A 22,490-nucleotide genomic window follows, 5' to 3' on the forward strand; every position below is an offset into this window, starting at 1 on the left:
AGGGTCCTGCTAGCAGCAACTTGTAAGCATGAGATCTGTTTAACGAATGCTTTTTAAGCTCTTTCTTTTTGTACTGGTTGACTATATCACATCAAGCTATAGAGTAGAGGTCTGTGCAAAATGCATGTGTTCCTTAATGTTAGATATCCATGGGGTTTTGGCTCTGGTACTTAAGACAGCACTTTACATTGTAAAGCAAATATACAGTCACAGTTTTAAAATATATGTGGGATCTTATAAATTAAGTTAAATGCCCAAATGAAAGTCAGTTTCAAATATTCTGATCGGCACTGAAAAGCAGGTCTGATTTTCTGTCTTGAAAGCAATTGTGAGTACAGACTTAAATTAAAAAAAATAGAGCTGAGGATTTAGGGTTTTTTTAAAAGTATTTCTAGGAGAAGAACTCGACTAATTTTGTGACTTGCACAAGTACATCAACATAAGCTAAATAGTAATTTCTTGATCATTGATGGAATGTGTGCATGTTACTTTATACTACATCCCTGCATATGCAAGTGGAATGCTTCTCTGATTGTATTTGAAATTGAAGTGGCCTGTGCTCAAGAAAAGATTCAGCAAAGAGATCCATAATTTCTGTAAGCCTGCAATAGATATTTTAACAGAGGGGTGATTTTACAAAGAGCTCAAATGTGTCTTGCAGCAGACCTGTTTAAGGCTTTTCCCTCTGCTTCAGTTTTATTCCTGGATATAGGGCCTCAAGTGGAACAGTTGGGAAACATTTTTGGCTCAGAGTATGGAAAGTGGTTTTCCAAGCCAAGTGGTTAATGATTGCACTGAAGTAATTCAAAATAAACCTTCATTAAACCTTCATTTGCAGAACCATTAGCTAAAGCAGTGACTGAAATGGCATACAGGAATATCCTGCTGTTCTCAGTTTAAAAAAATAAAAATTGTGTGACTCCTGGATTGGCTACAGATTTTTAAATTTGAGCTTCTCAGAAGGAAGATACTAGATTGTTCTCAGTGATAGATGAGCTGGAATGAAAAGCTGCATCTCCAGCAGCTTTTACACAGGACAGAAACTATACAACTTTGGCTTACTAGTATCAAGTGTGGGAGGCAAGATAGAAGTGATGTCTTCCCCCGACCCCCTGAATTGCATGAAGATAAATTAAACTGATGGGCTTGAGACATTCTCAGAGCCTAGGCAGCAAAGTTTTTTTTTTAAGTGTTGAATTTAGTTAAAGGGAATATATTTATATATTTAGAAATTTTTTTCAGAAACAGGACTATGAAGAAGCTGTCTACTGGCTTTTTGAATACGGGACCACAGGCAGTTAATTCAGTCATAGTGGACTGGTTGCATACTACATAAACATAATTCCTGGAATGAGGCAAATAATACTAGAATTTAAAACCATTGAAGTAGTTCAGTCAGCTTCTATAGGGAAGCTTTGTCCTAGCATAAGATGCAGTACTGTGTTCTTCTAAGAGTGAAAATTTAAGGTGAATTCCGACACTGGTTTTCAAGAGCTCGTTTTTCACAATCTGCTCATGTGTGGTGTTTTTTAGTGCTTCTTATTTTGAATCATAATTGTGCTTTCCTGCTATAGTGTGTATATATATATGTATAGATATTAGTATATAAATAAAGTAATAAAAATTTAAGGAAGCTCCTAAGCAGAAAGCTTCCTTCTTCCTTCTCCCCCTGCTTCCCCATCTGAAATGTTCAGTCACATCATGACTGACATGTTTATTAGGAAAACCTCAGATCTTACCAAATAGCAAAAAAAGCATAAAGTAAACTAGTACCTATCATGCAATTTAATACCTGGATGAGATTGAATGTAAGGATTTTACAGAAATAACTTTCAGTTTTGTCACATTTATTTCTTCAATTTTAAATGCAAAACAGTATGCTTACACCAGAGACTGTATGAATATGATAAATAGTTTACTAATCTCGAAATGCGACCTCACTGACAGACATGAAAGCTTACCAGAGCAGAGCTTATACTACACAAAATGTTTGCCTAAGTTTTATACAGAATAACCACCAACTCCAGTGGGAGGTTGTAATAATTTCTAATTTTTGCCAGGAGTTGTGTCAATTTTCACCAGTAATCTCTATATAGTTTTCCCACCACAGTAAAGGTAGAAGCTTTCAAAGTTGAAAATACTGCATGTTGATTAGCAAGTGAACAACTTTGTGTCCAAGTCGTGTCTTCCTTGCTCAGTGCTTGATTTTTACACACCCAAACCATCGCACGGAGCCACGCTCAGTGCTTGATCCCGCTTTTGCGCACGGGCACGCATATGGGCTCAGTTACAGCAGCAGCACCAGGTCAGATAGCATATAAACATTGTCCTACAAATCATGTTCTGTTTCTCTAAAGCCTGTCAGTAAAAGAGAAGCGTGTCCCCTCCAGGCTGATGTGCCTACACAGCCAGAATTGACTTAAATCTCTTGAAGTGTGCTAAACAAACAGTTGCTCTAGCAGTCTGAAAAGGATTCTTACTTCACAGAAACATGTGTTTCCCTGCAAGCCCCTATCATGACTGAATGACAGACATGAAAATGGTATGCCGTGACTTGCTAGTGTGTGCTAATTTAACTTCCTCAGGTTGCCTTGAATGTTCTTGTTCACGTAGGTAATGAATACCCTCAATTGCTCTATTTAAAGGACATTCAACTATGGAATATTTCTAATTTTAATTTAAATACTTTTACAAAATTATTTAACACTATTTATACTATGTATATGTATAAATACCTTAAACTTTCCTTGCCTTGCTGTAGCTTTGGCAATAATACAGTTTGGCATGAATTTAGGAAGGTAAGGCTTAACCCTGATTTGGCTGAAATTGGCTTTTCCTGTTTTTTTGTGTTGACATGGTGAAACTGTGTTTTTTGGGACAGTTGTGGGTGTATACATACATTACATGTGTGTATAAAAATTAAAAAAAATGATTTACTGCTCTCTGACTGTTCTTCAGAAATAATGGCTTAATTGTAGATAAAAGCTGGTGTTAAGCCCTTTCTTCTTTTCTCTGTGACTTCATCTTGGCATTGCTGTCACTATATTTTTTTGTTTGAAATAGGTACTTCCAGCTTAGTAAAGAAAATTAGGAAGATGATGGCATATGGCTGTGAGAACTGACTGTATATATTGCCTAATTTCCTGATTGTTTTTGCATACTTTCATAAAGAATTAGGAAGATGGTAAAACCAGCAGTTTCAAATATTCACAGCATGCCCATGTAGTCTAAGAAAGTGATGAGTTGTTGATGTAACTTGGATTAACCTAATCCATAGTCAGGCACTTCATAGTGCCTGAAGTAGGTATATGTTGTAACTGGAGATGACTTGATCTTGTATGAACAGATAATACATGTTTTGGAGTAAACAGAAATTACCTGGAAGAAGTTGAGTCAGTGTACAGTAATCATTTTATATTACTTTCATAGCACTGCATACTGTCTTTTGTCCTTTCTGATCAGTACACGAAGTTCTGTCAATGAAATTTATACATATGATTGGCTGTGGCATTTTTTTTCTTTCTCCCAAGGGGAAATTCATTCAGAGATTTTTTCCCCCCCCTCCCTTTTTTTTTTTCTAGTGGAACTTGTGAGAATTCTTCAACTATTACTGCTTGTGTAGATTGTTAACTGTATTTAGGTGATTTTATTTTATATAATGCAGTAATAAGTAGATCAAAATAAACAAAAGTTTAATTTTACCAGGGGAACATGAATGTGGCAGCTCTAATCAAAGAAATCTTACCGTCCAGGAGGCAGCTGCATATTTGAAAGTAAGCAATCGAGGTATTTTTCATTGGTTGTATCTAAGATTTGTATAAGTTAAAATTTGTAAGGTCTAGTTTTGTATCTGGCGTAGTGTCTAAAATTTACTTACAATTGAATGTTATTTGGAAATGTTTGGAACTAATCTTTAACACGTGCTACTGATGTTTTTTTTTATTTGGGGAGATGGTGAGGTTTTGGGGGAGGGGGAAGGTGAAAGAAAAACTCGGCTGCAGTGCACCTGTAGACAAATAGTGCTTTATAGCGTGCAGATTTTTTTCCCTTGTAGTTAAAACACAAGAATATAACATAATTTCAATTGATGGAGGTGGTTGACCGACACAAAGAAGAAAATTTTTGTGAAGCAGATCTCCAGAAGCTTTTCTGGAGAAGAAAGCAGTAGACAATGTTTTGAGACAGTTGTTTGGCACCTGCTAGGAAAGGATGCTGTCTACCTTCCTTTAGGAATAGAGGGTGAAGCATGTGGGCCTTACAGGCAGCAGCTGTATGGAGACACCACTCATTGATATGTTAAACAGAAATGGTCTGAAAAGGCTTTTTAAAAATAATTTGCTAGATATACAGTACTATGAAATCCCACTCTGTCCTGCCATTTGCCCCCTGTGTGGCCCCCTTCCCCAATAAAATATATTTCTGGTCTTTTGATAGTTGTAGGTTTATTTTTTAGTACACATTAGTGTCCCGTTCAGGAATAGACTCCTTGAACATTTTTAAAAGCTGAGGATACAAAAAATTTTTTGTATCGGTTTGGGAGTGGGAGATTAAGATGTTAAGCTGGTATGACTTTGCGAGTAATGGACAGAAAGCCAAGATAAATCTTACGTTTTTGGCAGACATTAGAGACAAAAAGGGGTGATTTGGAGAGCATCCTAAAGAAGCTGCTAACAAATTAAGAAAGTGCAGATTAGCAATGACATTTTATACTTGCTGTTAAAACCAGGGCTTTGTGGCAGCACATGAAAGAAAAAAAATACTAAAAGGTATGAGATAGCGGATGGTGTTACGTATCTATTGTGCTTAAAGAATGACAGTTGGTATGACCACAAATTTTTAGCTCTGAAAGGAAGCTCAAATTTCATATGCTAATTTGTCACTTTATATGAAGTCTCATTCAACCCTACATTTCCTCCTTTGGGGGAGTGTAAATGCAACTCCTTTGCAGCATTTCACTGTGATAAGTGATATAACTTTAATATTTTATTCTCAACATTAAATAAAATAGCTGCTGTTTTAATTTTTCTTCAGTGCTTTTCCTTTAATTGTAGGCCAGTTGCGTTATGTAGGCTCAAAGCAAGATTAGGATTTCTTTTTTTGAATATAAGTTCAAATACAATATTAAACTCATTTTTTCTTTTCTTTTCTGCAAAAGTGCATATAAGATTGAGCAATGGCTGTCTCCATAGTTCGATTGCAGTAGATGTTCTCCTGTAATAATTGATGTGAGCTAACACTCTTTAAAAGTATACATCATTTCCTGTGTAGCAATATCATTAGAAACATTGGAATATTTGCAAAATATCAGTTTAAATTGGTTTTCATCAAGCTGCTTAAAAAAAAAAAAAAAAAAAAAAAAGAAGGCATCAGCCTGTTTTACAGGGCCAATTTTCAACAAGTTTTATGTCTAGTTTAGTTTTTAATTTTGAAGTGGACTTTCTATGAGCACCGCCTAGTGGCTGAATAATTTTTTCTTGCTGCAGGTTTTAATTGTTAATAAAATGATGAATGTGGCTTGACTTTTCAAATAGCCCTCAATTCAAGGAATATTAGTAAGTCCCGTAGCTGCTCATAGCTTGTATGGATTCACTTTGCCTAGTGAACGTTATGCAAAAATTGAAGACTCAAGAACAAAACCATGTAGGTTTGCTTACTTATCCATTTGTGTGGTATTTGTATTTTAGTTTGACATGACAACTTTCTGGTTATTAAAGAAACTGCTCATTAATATTTGTCTCTGACAGAGCTTAGATCCAGAATATGAAAGCGTACTTAACAAATCACTACAATGGATCTTGAATAGTGGGGAAGATGTTGGCATAAAGTAAGTGGTTTTTATTTTGTAACTTAAATTCTTCTAACAGAATGTATCTATTTATGTAAATACCTTTGTTTGTTTTTTAATAGGTGTCTCAGCAATGACCCAAATGAAATAAATGTCACTAATGTGACAAATGTGAAATATCTGGAATCCACTAGTCCAAAGATGTCTTTCAGGTGTCGTTTTCGCCGTGCATTTGTTAATGTAACTCATAGATTATCAATACTACTTTTGGGTAAGTTTAAAAATCAGCCTTTTATTGTAACTTGTGTTCATGTAATTGGATGAGGGAAAAGGAAATAGCATGTTCACAGAAAGTTTTTTTCCAGCTATCTAACTCAGAGCTCCAGTTGATATCTTGGTTACAACAGCCTGCTTTGCGCTTTGATTGTACCACTGTATTTTCCCATCGGTTGCTATTGCCTGCTGTTAAGAGTTAGTTGAATCTATTCCTTTGGAATTTTTGCCTGCAAAAGCAAAATCTGTGGCTTTCAAGCATCCAGACTTAATTAATTTTTTTTAATGCCCATTAAAAAGATGATAGCCTTAATTGGAGAGCATTTCACTAGTGTTTGAGGAACTTGAAGGGTTTTTTTTGTAGTTATGTTTCCAATGTCTAGGAAAGGTAGACAGTCAACGTGATTGTCACCAAAACTTCCTAACTGTAAGTCTATGTTACAAAATTAAAAATATGTATATATACACCTAATCCTTCAGTAAGAGTTGTGGATTTAGTTTCCAATGACTCTCTAAGTTTCAGTCTTGACCAAATTGAAAACTCAGCAGCATAATATATGATCCTGTTGAGTGCGTGCCATGTGGCATGTTAGAAATACTGAAGATGCAAAGCTGATCTCTCACGCTTGTTGAATATTCAGTATTTCCTTGGTCTTAGTGTTTTAACAATCTCATACTTAAGGAACAGAAGATGTAAGACCTCCTTCATTAGCCTTTTGAGAAACCAAAAGGCTAAAGGCAGATTGTCCCAGATGGCCACCTTCTAGTAGTAGTGGATAGAGATTTGGATTGGGACTTCAAAACTTAATTGGTCATGGATCCGATGAGTCATACTTGAACAAGTCACTTGGTGCCTCAATTTTCTTGTCTGTAATTGAGGATATTAGGAAATGCCATTAAAAAAAATATATGTAAAAATTAGATGTATTGTCATCGGTAAACACGCATTTTGGTCTAAAATAGTGGTGTCACTCGTTCTCTTCGATATATCAGCTAACATTGCCTTCTGGTCACTGGGGTTCAAAACCAATTAAGTGGCTAGCACTTGTGTATGTTTTTTTCTTTGTTGAGAGGTCTCATGTATAGTCGTGCTTTCAGCCTGAGATAGAAGAGGAAATTAGATGTTTCTGATGGCCTTTCAACTTATGTTTCTGGCCTTAACTAGATTGTCTTTTTTGGAAATAACCTTTAATATAATAGAAAAAAAACATACAGTACTTCATTTACAAATCTGTAGCTGAAGCAAAGTTAATTAGTTTTGACTTACACGTCTAAAGCATGTGACTTGTCTGTAAATAAGAATATTATTTTTAAAACTTAAGATGTTCCAAACTGTCAGTTTACATAGACTTTTCATATGATTTTGAATTTTTCCACAGTAATTCAGGGGGTTTTTCTTCACCATAGGGTAAAATTTTAAAATACAGTTCTGGCGGTGGGATGCCAAGTTATTGTTAAGGAAAAAAATTTCTAAATCTATCTGCTCTTCAAAATTTAAGAACTAGTGTTGCTTTGTTAGATGAAGACAGTATACTTCACTAGATTTAAAGTTTGAGGTACCTTAAAATTTTGGCTTAGTTCAACCAACTTCTGAAGCATGTAGTGTGAACTTTGTTCAATACCAACAATTCAGTAATGTTTAAATAATTTTATTAATTTTAATGCAGGTGTAGCAATGGTATGGGGAGTCTTGCACTACATGAAATATCGTTGGGCAAAAGAGGAAGAGGAGACAAGGCAGATGTATGATATGGTGGTAAAAATCATAGGTACGGCTTCTCAAATCACATCTGATGCATCTATATCAGCTTTACATAAGCTTTCAAGTGTTCACCATAATTCGGTCAGTTATGTTTTCCAGCCTCTGTCTAGTTGTTGGTTATCTTGCTGTACTTGGAGAGATGCCTGTTTCGTTTTTTTTTCTTTTTTTTTTTTCTTTAAGAAAGTGGGGGGTGAGTGCAGCTAAACTGCTTCAAGCTTGTCTTAATAAAGGTGTTTGGTAAAGTCTTAAATTTGTGAATTGTATCATAATGGCTATAATAAATTACCATTGACCGGGCAGGATGTAATCTGTTATTAAAAATACAAATACAAATGGGATGTTGGTTGACTTTAAGTATGGCGACACATTGCTTTCTAACATTCATTTTGTTTTTCAGCTGTCTTTAGCCAGTGTACTCCTAAAACTTGTGTTAGCTTTCAATTCCATCCTTAATGATTGTTCAATAGAAAAAGAAGCTTTTAAATTTCACAGTTTGATTGGATTTGTGTTACTAAAATAGTATGTATAATTGAATTCTGAAATTCTACCTTTTGTACTTGAAGTTGCAGTGATTTTAGTAGTTTGTTCATAGATGCCATTCAAAACGAGCACTAAAATCTATACTTAAAACTGTTCTAATTTACTACTTTCTGTGACAGTCATTGTAAATCTAAAGATGGTAGGAAGGGCAGAGAAATCAGGGCTATTTTCTTGTTTTACCCTTTGGTGACCTGTTTGGTTTGTGAGTACAGTTTTGTTGTGGAGAATGCACTGTGTTTTTAAATGCCTCTGTCTTTGGTGACAGTTAAAAATGGCAGTCAAGATTAACCACAAGAACTCTCTTCCTTTATTCCAAATAAAATTGGAGTGTGTAAGTGTGTAATTAGTTTCTTCGATTTGCATTTAACATATTTGGGAGGAGAAATGATTTAAAATGCCAAGAACACCTTGACATCATCTTCCAACTCCAGTAGTCAGAAAAGTTAATGTAGCTGTTCATAGCCAGCATTGAATACTTCTAAATGTTTGTTTAAACTACTTAGATAACTTTTTTTTTTTCTTACGATGTTCTCAGATGTTCTAAGAAGTCACAGTGAGGCATGTTCTGAAAATAAAGACTTGCAGCCTTATATGCCTATTCCACATGTACGTGATTCTCTAATACCCCCTCAGGACAGGTATGTTCTCACTATGGCTATTGAAATGCTTACACAGAATAAAGCATGTAGCTTAGAAATTAATCGGTTAACTGAGTTAATTTAGTAGATTGCATGGTGCAGCATTTTGATTGCCTTATAGATACAGGTGAAAACAACACTGAATTTCTTCTGTGTGCTGTATGTCAACTGTGCAGGTTGTTGTAGTGCTAATGTTGTGATTCTTGCTTTCAGGAAGAAAATGAGGAAAGTCTGGAATAGAGCGGTTGACTTTCTTGCAGCAAATGAATCTAGAGTTCGCACAGAGACACGAAGAATAGGTGGTGCTGAGTTCTTGGTTTGGAAGTGGATGCAACCTTCTGCAGCATGTGACAAAATTCTAGTTATACCATCGAAAGTATGGCAAGGCCAAGGTATAGAACAATTTGGTTACTTTGCAAATGGAATTTGGTTTAAATTGTGTGCTTCTGCCTCCTTCCTGAATGTTTTGCCACTTAAAATGAAAGATTTGTTTTCCCTGATACTTTTAAGTATGATTATGACTTGTCAATGCTTATTTCTCTATGATATTATTCAGCTGATTTGCTTCTTTTGTGTATCAAATGTTTGTCTTATTTTCATGCAAAATAGGCTTTTTCTGTTGTAGCTACTGCAGAAATATGGCAGACTGCATATAGCCAAAATTAGATACTTTGTTCCTTTGCGTGAATTCAAATATTTTTTTAGTTGATCTAGTTCTGACCTCCTTTATACTTGTACATAGTTATTGGAAGTAATGTAATTGTTTGTATCTGATAGCAAGTATATCAGAGCTCTGGATTTGAATTTTCTACTATTAAGTCAGGTACCCTAAAGTGGAGTTTGGAGGAGGAGTTTGTTTATTTTGAAGGGGAAGCTGCTGGGATAAAAGATTCTTCAGTCAACAAAACATGAATTTTTAGCATCTCCTAGTGGCACTTTCCTTCTGTAAGAAAGGTTTTTCTGCTCTGTGCATTCTTTTTTGAAGCTCTTTGGCACAGCAAAGCATTTGTTTTGAGAAGACTGTAATCATGAGTGAACTTAGCAATGGTGTGTCACTTTGCATGTTTGTCGTGGAACTACTGATGCTGCTAATGAAGCAAGAACCCAGTAGGTCATGCAGTTGTTTGTCTGCAGTGCTTATCTTCCCCTAGTTCTTTGTCTTCTTTACTTACACAAGGCTTCAAGTTTTTAATTATAGTTTCAAATTTCCGTCGACTAAAAGCTTTGAATACTTACTGGATTGCGATTAAAAAAAAGAATGATCACTTTATCAAAATCTAAGTATTGCAGATAAATGTTGAAAGTGAAGACCTAATTGCCAGTTATTTAAATCTTGTGATTTTTCAAGAGTCTCTGTAGTCAATTTTGCATTATGTTCTTCTGGAATGCTATATTTTCTCTTCAGTGTGATTGAAATAAACACTGTATAGAATCCTAATCTATAAACTCATTAGGTATTTTGATGGTAAGGAAAGGGGGAGCTGCTGCTTTTTCTATTCTTAGATCAATTTTTTATTTATTTACTATCAGATATCAGCATGTATTCGGTGGCATTGAACTAGATGCTGAGTGAAAGGTAGCTAAAAACCAAACAGTTTTTTCTCCCCTTCCTGGTCACACTTAAACAAAAGAAACCCCACTAACAAGCAAGTACTTTTTCTTTTTTGTTCTTCTGGAATATGCCTATTTTGGTCATATTTTAACTAATGCAACTATTAATAGGTTTCTATTTTTGTTTTTTACTGATACAGATTTTTATTTGTAAGAAATATTCTTATTCCATTTCCCTTAAAAGAAGACATAAAGTGACCTCTATAGTAATTACTTCCTTTTCAAAACCTGACAGAAGCACATTGTGATCTTGTTTTTAGCTTGAAACACTTGAACTGTAGCAGGCTTGATTGTCTGAACAAGAGAGTAGTGCTAACATATTCTGGTGTTCTTCCAGGACACTTGTGTGTTTTCATATGGACTATATATGCTTTCAGCCCTCAGGTCTGAACTTTTGCTTTTCATAAGTGCAAAGCGAAAACAAACAAACAATCCTCCTTGCCCTGGTTGGCTGACAAGTCAATACTTGACTTGAAAAAACAAGTATTTGCAAATACCTCACAACATTTGGCATGTAATCTGATCTCTGATCAGGGTCCTAGCTTGTTTGGGGGTCCATTTCTTGTATATGCCAAAATATTATACTGTGATATCGTTAGATACTTTTCAAAGTTATGGAGCTGGTTTTAGCATTACATTTCTCACTTCTAAATACCCATCAAAAATTTTTTTGCTTGCTTTTTCTCCCTCTAAAAATACCTTGTAAATAATGCTAACAGGCTTGAGGTTCTGCTAGTAGCAGCATGACATTCTGCTGTGAGAACTATATGAAATGATCAGTTTTTGAAAATTAAATTTTTAACTAGGAAGATGTGAATAGTAACTTTCTTATGAGAATTGCAGAGCCTTTTTTTTTCTAGGACGTTATGCATTAGGGATGCATGAGTGCTTTCGTACAGTGCAGACACTGGCAGGTTTTGTCTCTAGCTATTTCTGCCTCATCTGTAATACTGTCCTGACTGACTTTGAAAAAAACTATATTGAATGTAACTTCTGCAAACTATACATATTATAAAACTAAACCTTTTACATAATTTACTCTTCTGTATACAGGCTGGGGAACATGACACTCCTGTTCTGGAGTTTCTTGACCTGCTCATTTGCTCTGTTGTTCTTGTGACATTGATTTATATTGCAAAGAAAACAAATATATAATGTTCTATCCTATATCAAAAATGACAAACTTCCTTCATCTGAAAGCATTCTTTGTGGGTGATAGCCCGGGTGCTGCTTTGCTATATGGACTGTTCTTTCAGGATTCCAACACATTAGTAGTTTCCAAAACTTCATTTCTAAATGAAGTATATACTACTACAGAAGTATGGCTACCTCTGTAGCTATACTGTCTGTTACCCTAAGAATTTGAGTGACTGATACCTACTTCAGCATTTACCTACTGTAAATGTATAGGAGAGCTCTACTCATCAGCTGTAGTGCTTACTTGTCTATTGCCTAGAATATGTGCTTGGCATACTCTATATGCCTCTTTCAGTTGTTTCAGCAGCAATTTTCCTAGTTCTCTTCTTTTGTTTGTAATTTAGGAAAGATGTTGGAAGAACTTCAGCTCTTACAGAAGAGTATGTAAATGGCAGTTGTTGGAATGATATAAAAAGGGCTCTGTACATCTTAGTAGACATTTACAAGGCAAAGGTAGCTTTCACATGCTAAAGCTTTCTCTTTTGAGTTTCTTGTTTTCCCATGCCTGTTGGAAATTGTTCCATGACATAGTTCCGTGACATAAGTGTCTCATACCTTTTACACAACTGTTTCTTCTGCAATATTGGCAATTCTGTATGTATGTGTGTTCTTAATTTTTTGGAAGTATAAATCAACTAGAAGTTCATATTCCAGTTTTAATGTTTGAATACAGAACTTTTTCATGAAACAGGCTGGAGATTATTTTCTTAAATAATCTTCAGGTTTGGTAAATGCTGAACAAACTCAGTACCTATAAAAGCAGAATTCTTGTTTTTGAATCTGAAAAAATCTCAGCACCATGATTTTTCTTAAACTTTCAATATCTGGTAGTATTCTGTAACAGAACGCAATACCTAGAATATGTGCTGTTGAAGAAAGTCTTTTAAGACCTGTCAATCAACATGTACTAGGAGATTGATGTATGATAATATTCTTTTCCAGTAGAGACCTGTAGCATGCATGAAAATATAGGCTCTATGTCTGTGTTAGTGTCCAGAGTTTCATTGTGGTCATCCAGAGGTTCATTTGGATGACTGTGCCATTTTGTCCAATCCTTCAGGATGCATCCTACTCTTTGATAGACAGTAGATTTTTTTTCTTTTCTTGTGTTCTTTTTTTAAGCTCTATCAGAATAAAGTACAGTTTTTCTAGATACTTACCAGGTATCTACTAGATGTGTAAACTATATTTATCAATAGAATAGATAAGGTAGGTAAGCTGATACTGTAGGATGATGGACAATTACAAGCAATGTTTTGAAAAATACTGCCTAGAAAATTCTCAATTCAAAAATAAATTTGACAATAGTCTTGTTCATTCCCAAATGCAATTTGATTAAAGCAATGAAAGAAATACTTATTTCTAGTGTGGACAGTTTGCTGTAGAAAGATTGGATGTGGCTGTCCTGTCATGTCCTCAATAACTGGAGCTTTAAGGAAAAATACCTAGTTAGAATTCCAGCATAGCTAAACTAACAGTGATAGCAAAAGTTCCTTGACAGCTCTGGAGATGAAATAGGGGTTCTCCAAAGTACCCTGCAGGTAGGATGATATTTCATCCTGCAGCATGGAAGATAACCCGTTACCTTTCATGAATGACACTCCTCCTCCCCCCACACCTGTGAGGATATAATCCTTTCTCCACATTAAAAAAAGCTCTGTTAGCTATTGCAGGAAAACTGGAAAATACCTTATTTGTTCTAAAATTCTGTATCTGTCCTATGCTGATTCTGTAGCTGAACTATTATATTAAAACCCAAGACAACCATGTTCTCCTCTCTCTCTGGCTAGCATACGGTAGTATTTAGGTTTGCGGATACTTTTTCATCTACTGAAGAACCGCATGTGTTGTGTAACACTTTCAACTAGATTCTTTTTTTTTTTTTGTTTTGTTTTGTTTTTTTTTTTTTTGTTCTTGCCGTGATAAGAATAAGAATGAGGGAAGTCCTGGGAAATTGCTTATTGCAGTAATAATTGCAATAATACTGTAGTGAATCAAGAGGTATAGAAGGTAGTACCATAATTTCTTGGACATTCCTTTTGAAATCACGCTGTGCAAGACTTTTTTCCTCCATTGTAGATGTATTCCAGTCAGTAATGCAAAGATTGTTAGTAGCAGTCACTCTCAGCCCCTTCTCTTGTTTGAATGTGAAATGATAGAGTCATATATAGTTTAAGATAATATGGTTTTATTATAATTGAGGTAAAACACCAGCCACTTTGCTTGGAGGTGCTTGCTAGCCCTATAGGGGAATTTATGAAGATCCTGAAAGCTTTATTGTTAGTGATTTATTGTGCAAAGTCATGCCTCTGCTTTCTTATTAAATTTATGCCTTTTACTTTCATCTGATAAATCTAAGTCTCAACAGTAAGATTTAGGAAAATAATTGACAGGTGAGATGAATACTCGGTTACTGTGTAGCTCAGACTATTGTCCCACAGGAATAGTTGTTTATGCCTTTATTGTGAGGAACGCTGTCATGAGCATATTTTGCATACTCCACATCAGTGGAAACTTTCAAATAATCAGTACTGTAATCTAAATAATTATGTCACTTTAAGTGTTTTTTTAAATGTCTCTGGTGTAGATGTATAATGAAATTTAAGAAATGTCTGTTAACAACACTATTTTGAATTCTCTTGTGTAGGTACAGCATTACACATTAATTACTTTTCCTTTTCTATTTCTTACCTGCCTCCAATTTTAGCTCTGATTTTTAGTATGCTTTTTCATGCCTATTACTGTGCCAGCATTAATTTTATACCTCACTGGTTTCTGTCACCAACTTTTCTTACACATAGAAAGCTCTATCTAAGTTGCAAAACTTTATTTTAATTTATTATGGCTCTGAAATATTTTTGAGAAAAAGCAGGACTCATCTTTGTTTTCATATACTACACTGCTGTAGGCATATTTGTTCTGCTAGTGCAAGGTAGTTTATTCTTGTGTTAGGGCTGGTGTTCTGCTCTGACTGAAGTAATCTCTGCAAACTTTGAGGAGCTGGTGTGCTTTTAAGTGGAAGATTATTAGAAACTGGAACAGACAGGGCTTGTTTTCATAGGTACCTGCACTGAGACACAGATTTCCTATTTGATTACTCTTGCTTAGTTCATTGATGTAGCTGCCTTCTTAAACAACAGAATGTGTCTACAGTTCATAAGCAGCTTGCAAAGGTGTTAATCCTGTGGGTCTTCATCCTCTGCAATAACCTCATCATTCTTTATCCTTAGATCAAAATGATGTGCTGAATAAACCTAGCTGTTAACAGTCAGCACATAATTTCCTCAACCCCACACCTTTTCAGGTCCAGGTTCATGACTAGGCCACCCCAGATCACCTTCTCCAGTATGGTGTGGTGCCCCAGTGTACAATATGCTGGTGACATTTCACCCTTCCTTGATCTGCTGAAGCCAACCTACATGAGTGAGGTAAGTCCATTTATTTTTCAATGTTGCTTAGTTCTGTAAAGTTTTTATTGCATACCCTATGTATAATTTTTAATCGGGGTGAAAAACTTTACAAAACCATGTGCTATTGAAAAAGGACTTTTCCTTAAGCTGTAGACAGCTCATTTTGGTGCAATGTCACCAGCATATTTAGAGAACTATTTCCAAGAAGAACTGGTCAGTTGTTAGAGGTGGTGTTGACTTTCGGAAGACGTATGATAAGTTCTGTGTTAGATTTGGAGACCGTCTTTTATAATTTCTAGGTGGTGATTGTATGTTTTCTTGCTTCATAGAAAACTAAAATAAGGAGTATTATGTTTGTCCGTGCCGTATTTGCAGGCAGTGAATTTTCTCTTGGCTAGTGCTAGTGTTTCATATGCAATGTCTTCTGCATGCCTGACAATGGGATATTTGTTTTGGTGAGTTATGGAAGAGCAGAGGTGTTTATACCTTGGATATACTTCTAAGAATTTGTTTTCAGGTAACAATAGGAAACATCAAGACTTCTAACACTTGGAATATAACATTATGAATACCTCGAACCCTACTGAAAGTAAGGATTGTGAAGCATTAGCATCAGTTTGGAATATTATTTTTGTCCTGTGGAGGTTTTTGATCTTACATTAGAACTTTTGCAGCTATTTATCTACAAGGCTTCAAAATAATACTTCTTTCAAGTGTTGGAAGCAGTTTTACCAGATTATTCACTTCCATTTCTGGTGATGCACTGTTGGCTTTTCTCAAGGCTTGGAGCCATCTTACTTGAATCTATAGGGCTACTATCTTCCTTTCCTCATGTTTATCTTCTGCTGTGACACCTGCAAGGAGAATCTTAAGCTGATATGTATTTTAGAACATTAGAACTTTAGAAGATCTTTCATGGGACCATTCAGCTTTGAAATAATTATTCTGTTATTTCTACTGTTCACTCTTCTTGTATCTGTTTTATAACTTCTGGTGTGATTCATTTTAGTTCTTTCACCAATTTCTGATTGTGTATGTAGAGCATCTAGGATTAGAAAAGCTCCATCCTTATAGAGGGTTCCTTGTCCTCTTATTGCAATACAGATATGATGTAGTGTCCATCTAAACACCTGCCCTGTTTTTTTTAGACAAGCAGATTGCCCCCCAAAATGGAAGAATTGTAAATTCATCAGAGAGTTGAAACTGAACAGTTAATTTACAGCTCCAGAAACTTGCTCTGATATCGAGGATACCTACCTCTTTTCACTGAGGCATAATTCAAACAATTTCTGTGTTAACTGTATAGTGCTTTTTAATACCTTGAATTCCTTCCATTTACTGTGTCCTAACTAGGAGTGAATGCATTATTATTTTAAATTTAATAGATGTAAAACTAAAGAAATTTAATTACTAAGTATAGTACGCTTTCTTCAGGGCAGTAGAAGATTCTGTGATAAACTTGCTTGAAGCTTTTCATATATGGAAGAAAATGTTCTTTTGAGTAGGAACAGAAAGGCATTAATGTGTAAGGTTGACACTTGTTAACTAGATAATATCCTGTTTGTCAGTAAATACTACTGCTTTTTTTTTCTTTAGCATTTCATCTAGATAGAAGAAATTCACCACCAAACAGCTTGACACCGTGTCTAAAGATTCGCAATATGTTTGATCCAGTTATGTAAGTAAAAGTGATTATGTATCCATATTTCCGTATTCATTTGAAAGTGTCTAATCTTTTCATCTGTAGGGGTTTTGGAAGAAGCCAGTGAACATGAATATCTTAAAAGAAACAAACCAGTTGTGCAAAAATCCCTGCTTCTGGCACTTTTGAGAAGACATAAGCTTAAGTCTTTCTTTATCCTTCACAATGTATCATATCATATATCCTTGCTTGGTGTCTTTGGGTCAGTCCTCAAGGAATGTTGCATTTAATCAAAGCATTTGGTGTAATGGCCAATCTTCTGATTCTGTAAATGTTTGATTGTATCAATTGGCAGGGGAGACTAACTGTTATGTGGCCTAATCATAATAGACTGTAGGTTCTAAAGTATTCTAAAGTATTTAGACTTTCTTAGAACTTGCACAACATGCATTTGAATGTTGAATTTAGAACAAGAAATTTTGTATGTTAGGGAGGGCTTTGACTGCCTAGTTTTGAAGCAAATGGATTTTTGTAATGGAAAGCTTTTAAATAGAAGTTAGTGCAGGGTATGGCTTCTAAGGCTTAGATATAATTCTAGAGTATGTGTTGTATCTGAATAAATAATAAGTTTTGTTTCATATGCTAAAGGTTAAGGCAAAGTTATTACATTTGTGTGTGTGTGTATATATTTATAATATATTATTAGAATTAATTTACTGTCCTGTTACCCCATTGGTTGTGGGCTAGAATATGTTAGGATTTGGGGACTGGCACTTTCAAAAGCTTGAAATACTGAAGTCAGTAGGGTTTTTTCAATTACTCCTTCCTAACCTGTGAAGCCTTATTTGTGCAGTGAAAAAAGATACAAGGATTCCAGTAATTCTTCTGAAGGAATTAATTTCTTTATATGATTATGTAAGGGGAAAAAAAGAGGATGCTATCCTGTATTACAGAATAAAGGTGAGATGCTTATCAAGACTGAAGAACATGAGAAGCTGAATGCTTTTAAAAAAAAAAGCTTTTGATTACCATAGGGAATAACAGGAAGTAGGAGAGGACAGTGGAGTAAGGACACAGGTGATTACTGCATTTGGATATATTGTCTTCAGCTCCTAGTATCCCTTGTATTTCTAGTGTCATTTACTGCTTTGGTTTCTTGCCTTGTTTGATCTTTTACCTTTGCCAGAAGTAGCCACTGCAGAGAAATATCTGCTCATCTGCCTTGCTGTTGTGTGACCTTCTCTCTCAAACATCGTAACTGCACTTGTTTTATGCAACCCTGCCAGGATTTTTATTCAGCACTTTGTCTCTTGCCTCCTGTTCATTTAATTTGCTTTGTTTACTTCTCCCCTTGAAGGAGTAATGTTAAGAACTATTTTCCTGCAATTTATATGGCTTAGTAGTTACCAGGAGCAGGGAGATTACTGCTAGCAGTTTCCTTCACAGCAGTCAAAGCTACTTTCTTGTGTTAATTGTCCACTTCACACCTGAAGGGAATTTTCCACAATTTTTCAAGGATTGTTCAACTATCAGGTTGAATTCTTAGATGTCATGTGGTTAAACAATTTTAGGTTTTGAATGCAGAATCATACGTAATGTGTTGAGATTAGGCACCTCTTAATATGTATATGGCATTGTATCTGAGTTTTTGACCTCAGCTTTAGGTAACATCAAAAATGCTCTAAAGCTATGCACAGGTAGGGCAATAGGAACAAAGCTGTAGAGCAAAATAACGGATACCGAAGACCTAGTGTTATACTGTATGCATTTCCAGGCGTAATACTCTGGACTAGCTCTGATCTGGTTCCATTGAGTGAATGCCTATTAGCAGCTGGAGTGTATTAAATGTCCTGTGGAGTACATCTTCCAGTTAAACCAAAAATAACTTTGATATGGGTGGTTTTAGACTATTCAGTAATGCAAATCAAAGCATGGTAAGTGTGGATGAAGGAGAGATTTCCTTCTAAAACTCACTTGATCAAAGCTAAAATGCTAATGCACACTCACCCAAGGTGAACCTTTTTCAGTAGAAGCATAGGTTAGTCATTATTTATTCCTTTAGCAAATGAAAATGTAACACTTCAGATTACTTCTGTTTGACAACTTAAAAGTATTAGTGCTTTCTGTCAGGTATCATGATAACACAAAAAGAGCTGCATGGGAGAAGACATGTTTTCATGAAACCGAATTGAATCATAATGTCTGTATACTTCAAAGACCAATGTTCTCTCACTTTGTTGCTAGAGCTAGTAACACATCTATTCCTATATAGTTCTATAACTTCTTTTAAAAAGACTAGTGCTTAATTAAATCTTTTATTGTTTGCTTAGGGAAATAGGTGATCACTGGCATTTAGCAATTCAAGAAGCAATCTTGGAGAAATGCAGTGATAACGATGGAATTGTTCATATTGCCGTGGACAAAAATTCACGTGAGGTGAGTATCTTTCTAGTAACTTTTTAATGCTTTGTTTCTCTGTCTGTTGGACTTTAAACCAAAATTCTCTCTCTTAATGCAGGGTTGTGTATATGTCAAGTGTCTGTCTCCAGAGTATGCTGGAAAGGCTTTTAAGGCATTACATGGCTCTTGGTTTGATGGTAAGAAATCAGGGTTTCTAACAAAACACGGGCAGAGACTGCGGAGGATGGGGTGCAGTTGGAGTTCATTGAAATAGCTTTTTAAGTGTTTTGTATTGAAGTATCAAGCAGTAAAAAAAAAAAAAAGATTTTTTTTTTAAGTAAACGTAGTCTGTATCACGTGGTAAGGTAATCTCAGTGTAGTGACATGTTTTTTGTTTCATCCAAAAGCAAAATGTAGTAATTATTCTAAACTAGTAGGTCTTTGTTTTCCTCTTCCTTTGCCTTATAGGAAAGCTGGTAACAGTAAAATACCTGCGACTAGATCGATATCATCACCGTTTTCCCCAGGCTCTTACTTGCAACACTCCCCTGAAGCCATCAAACAAACACATGAACTCTATGTCACATCTCCGTCTTCGGACAGGCACAACTAATTCTCAGGGAAGTTCCTGAGAAGACTTTCTACAATTGCTAGGACTGATACTTGCAACAGGAGAATTCCTGTTTGGCTGCCGTCTTCCTTTTTTAGTGCTTTTTGTATGTAATACTTTAATGGATTAAATAAAAGTTTTGAACGTTCCAGAAATCTTGTTTCCAAAGGGACTTAGCAATGAGGCAGTAATACTGAGCTGACGGAAAAAAAATTGCTTCAGGAAGTTGGGGGGGGCTATAGTAAACCAATGCATTTAAGTTTTGCATGACGAATACCGAATTCATTAAACATTTTCAGATGTGGTGACTGTATTTTTTCACCAAGAAGTGTTTTTGATAATACAAAAGCATGGAGAAAAGAAGACTTCCTGTATTTCCATAGTTAACTGTGAAATAATCTTGTGGGTATTTTGTAACAACCAACCTACAGTTCCAGATGGTGAGTAACTTAAAGATATTTTTTTTCAGTCAATATTAGGATTTTGTTGCTGTAAAAGAATCATTTTCTGCGGCTAAGGAATGGGGCAATTTAACCTGGCATTAGTGGGTGCCTATAAGTGTGAGGGAAAACAAGCTGAATGTGGATATACTGGGTTTTGTGTATAAACAGTAAATACTGGTGGTGGCAAAAATGGCTGTGTTATGTGAGGATGTCTGCATTGAAGCAATGAGTAAGCTTCCTATTTTATTCAAAACCTAATGTTTTATATGGTTTTGGCTGTACCATGACAAGAGGCCAAATAACTTAAAGTGTTAGATACAAGTTAAATATCTTTTATAGGTTTTATATGAAAATATCTGACTGATTTTGTGTGAAAGGTCTGATACCAATTGTAATGAATTCAAATTTGTGAGCAATAAAGAAGCAATTGGCAGATACTGGAAAAATATTTTGTGAAAAGCTGTATTCATTATAAAAATTGCCAGGGCTGTGACAAAATACCATTGGGATTAAGTGACTTTCCCAATACATTTATAACTTGTTTTAACTAACCAATTAACTGTTAGACAACAATTTTGGCTGATGCAGACTAGAAATAATAGTAGGTGTTCAGCTGACAGTAATTGCTGTGATTCCAAGCCTGTAAATTTGTTAACAATTAGCCAGTAACTACAAAAACTGTTGCTGAGAAGTCTAGTTGCAAATCTAAGACCATTGGCTTTACTAAGGCCCACTCCTACAACACAATTTTGTCTGATTACCCAGCTGAATATTCCATAGGTGGTGAGACTGAAAGCGCACCAGTGAAATGAATTTTATTGAAACTCACTTTATTTTGTAGATATGATGGATTTGCAGCATGAACTTGCACAAATAATGCACGTTTTTCTTATGGTTAAGTAAACATGATGCACACTGTTCTGCAACAGAAAATCCTATTGTGCCTTACCTTTGTGCTTTTGTGGGCACCATGTTTATTACTGGAGAGTTTGTTAACCGAAAAATTTTAAATTCTCAGTTTTATGTCTCAGATGCTAATGAATGAGTATATATAATATATAATCAGCCATGCAGAATTCTACTTACCAAGGACAAGTACATATTTTTGATGGGTGAGTAGATTTTGTGCCAGGTCTGGTAGATTTTGATGAGTTTTACTATATACATATATGTATATGTATAATATACATGTATATGTATTATATATGTATATAAACTAATTTTGTTGTATTTGATGTGCATCATAGTGATTTGTTAACCTGACCTTAGTGACCCCATCTTGTGACCTGTTGCAAGAGTGAATGTAAAAATAGTTGTGGCATTTTAAAAGGTCGCCTTTTGATGCAGGTGCAAAATGCATCGTTCTTGCTTCTAAAATATATTTCTTGTAAACACTGTACATTTTATTATTGTAATATGACTATTATGCAGCTTATTTTACCTAAAACTGTTAAGTTGACCAATATCCCTTCCTGCAAGACAGATGGGAATGTGTATAATACCTAAACATTTGAGAAGAATCAGATGTTTGATGTAATTTGTCACCCTGTCCTGTAAAAACTAAACAAAAAACAAAAAAAAAATCAAATTAAAGGTTTATTAGGGTTTTTATATGTGTCTCACCTTCTAGGTAATTGGATGTTTCTTTAATACTTGCTTTCACCTGGGAGTGAGGGGAAAGAGTAATTCTTCACCATAGCCACCTGGTTAGGATTTAACATTGGAATAGGTGGTACTTTGACAAGAGATACAAAAGGGAGCTTAAGTTTGTCTTGTCAGCCTGAAACTTGCCCCGACTTTACACAAGGCAGTGTTAATACTTGGCATTTCTAATGCCAAGATCAAGAACACCTTGGAGTCTAGAGGAGGCCACTTGACCTGATAAAGGAGCGAGATAAAGAATCTTGCCCTTGCTGCTTGTATTTTGAGATGGCCTTTCTAATCAAATGCGGTATCAAATTTTCTGTGATAAAATGAGTGGGAGGACTTTTTTTGATAGAATACAGAGTAGCAGCGTAATGACAGAACTACTGTGCTGTTCTAGGTGGCTTTAATTAAGGTTTTTACTGAAGGGCTGCAGGTGGGACTGCTAAAGAATACTGCATGAGTTTTTTTTAATGTCTTTGCCTAGCTGTATTTTAGCTGTTCTGTTGGGAAGGGAAGGAGGAAGAGCCTCACG

The 22,490-nt window shown here is 35.3% G+C and overlaps 1 protein-coding gene across 2 annotated transcripts in view; it reads left to right on the plus strand.

Moving 5' to 3' along the window:
- Positions 1 to 21,922, plus strand: part of LEMD3 (LEM domain containing 3) — a 45,243-nt gene extending 23,321 nt beyond the window's left edge. Inside the window, exons 4-13 of one of the 2 annotated variants that reach the window (XM_062584225.1) lie at positions 3,706 to 3,773; positions 5,745 to 5,824; positions 5,908 to 6,056; positions 7,726 to 7,827; positions 8,896 to 8,998; positions 9,212 to 9,390; positions 16,813 to 16,894; positions 19,189 to 19,294; positions 19,377 to 19,455; positions 19,727 to 21,922. In XM_062584225.1, the coding sequence (XP_062440209.1) occupies positions 3,706 to 3,773; positions 5,745 to 5,824; positions 5,908 to 6,056; positions 7,726 to 7,827; positions 8,896 to 8,998; positions 9,212 to 9,390; positions 16,813 to 16,894; positions 19,189 to 19,294; positions 19,377 to 19,455; positions 19,727 to 19,890 (1,112 nt within the window). In that variant the 3' untranslated portion in view covers positions 19,891 to 21,922. The remainder of the gene's footprint in view (positions 1 to 3,705; positions 3,774 to 5,744; positions 5,825 to 5,907; positions 6,057 to 7,725; positions 7,828 to 8,895; positions 8,999 to 9,211; positions 9,391 to 16,812; positions 16,895 to 19,188; positions 19,295 to 19,376; positions 19,456 to 19,726) is intronic. The other variant, XM_062584234.1, reaches the window with a different exon arrangement.
- Positions 21,923 to 22,490: the final 568 nt, after the last annotated feature.

This window comes from Rhea pennata, chromosome 1 (assembly GCF_028389875.1).
Source record: "Rhea pennata isolate bPtePen1 chromosome 1, bPtePen1.pri, whole genome shotgun sequence".
Classification (NCBI taxonomy): Eukaryota; Metazoa; Chordata; class Aves; order Rheiformes; family Rheidae; genus Rhea; species Rhea pennata.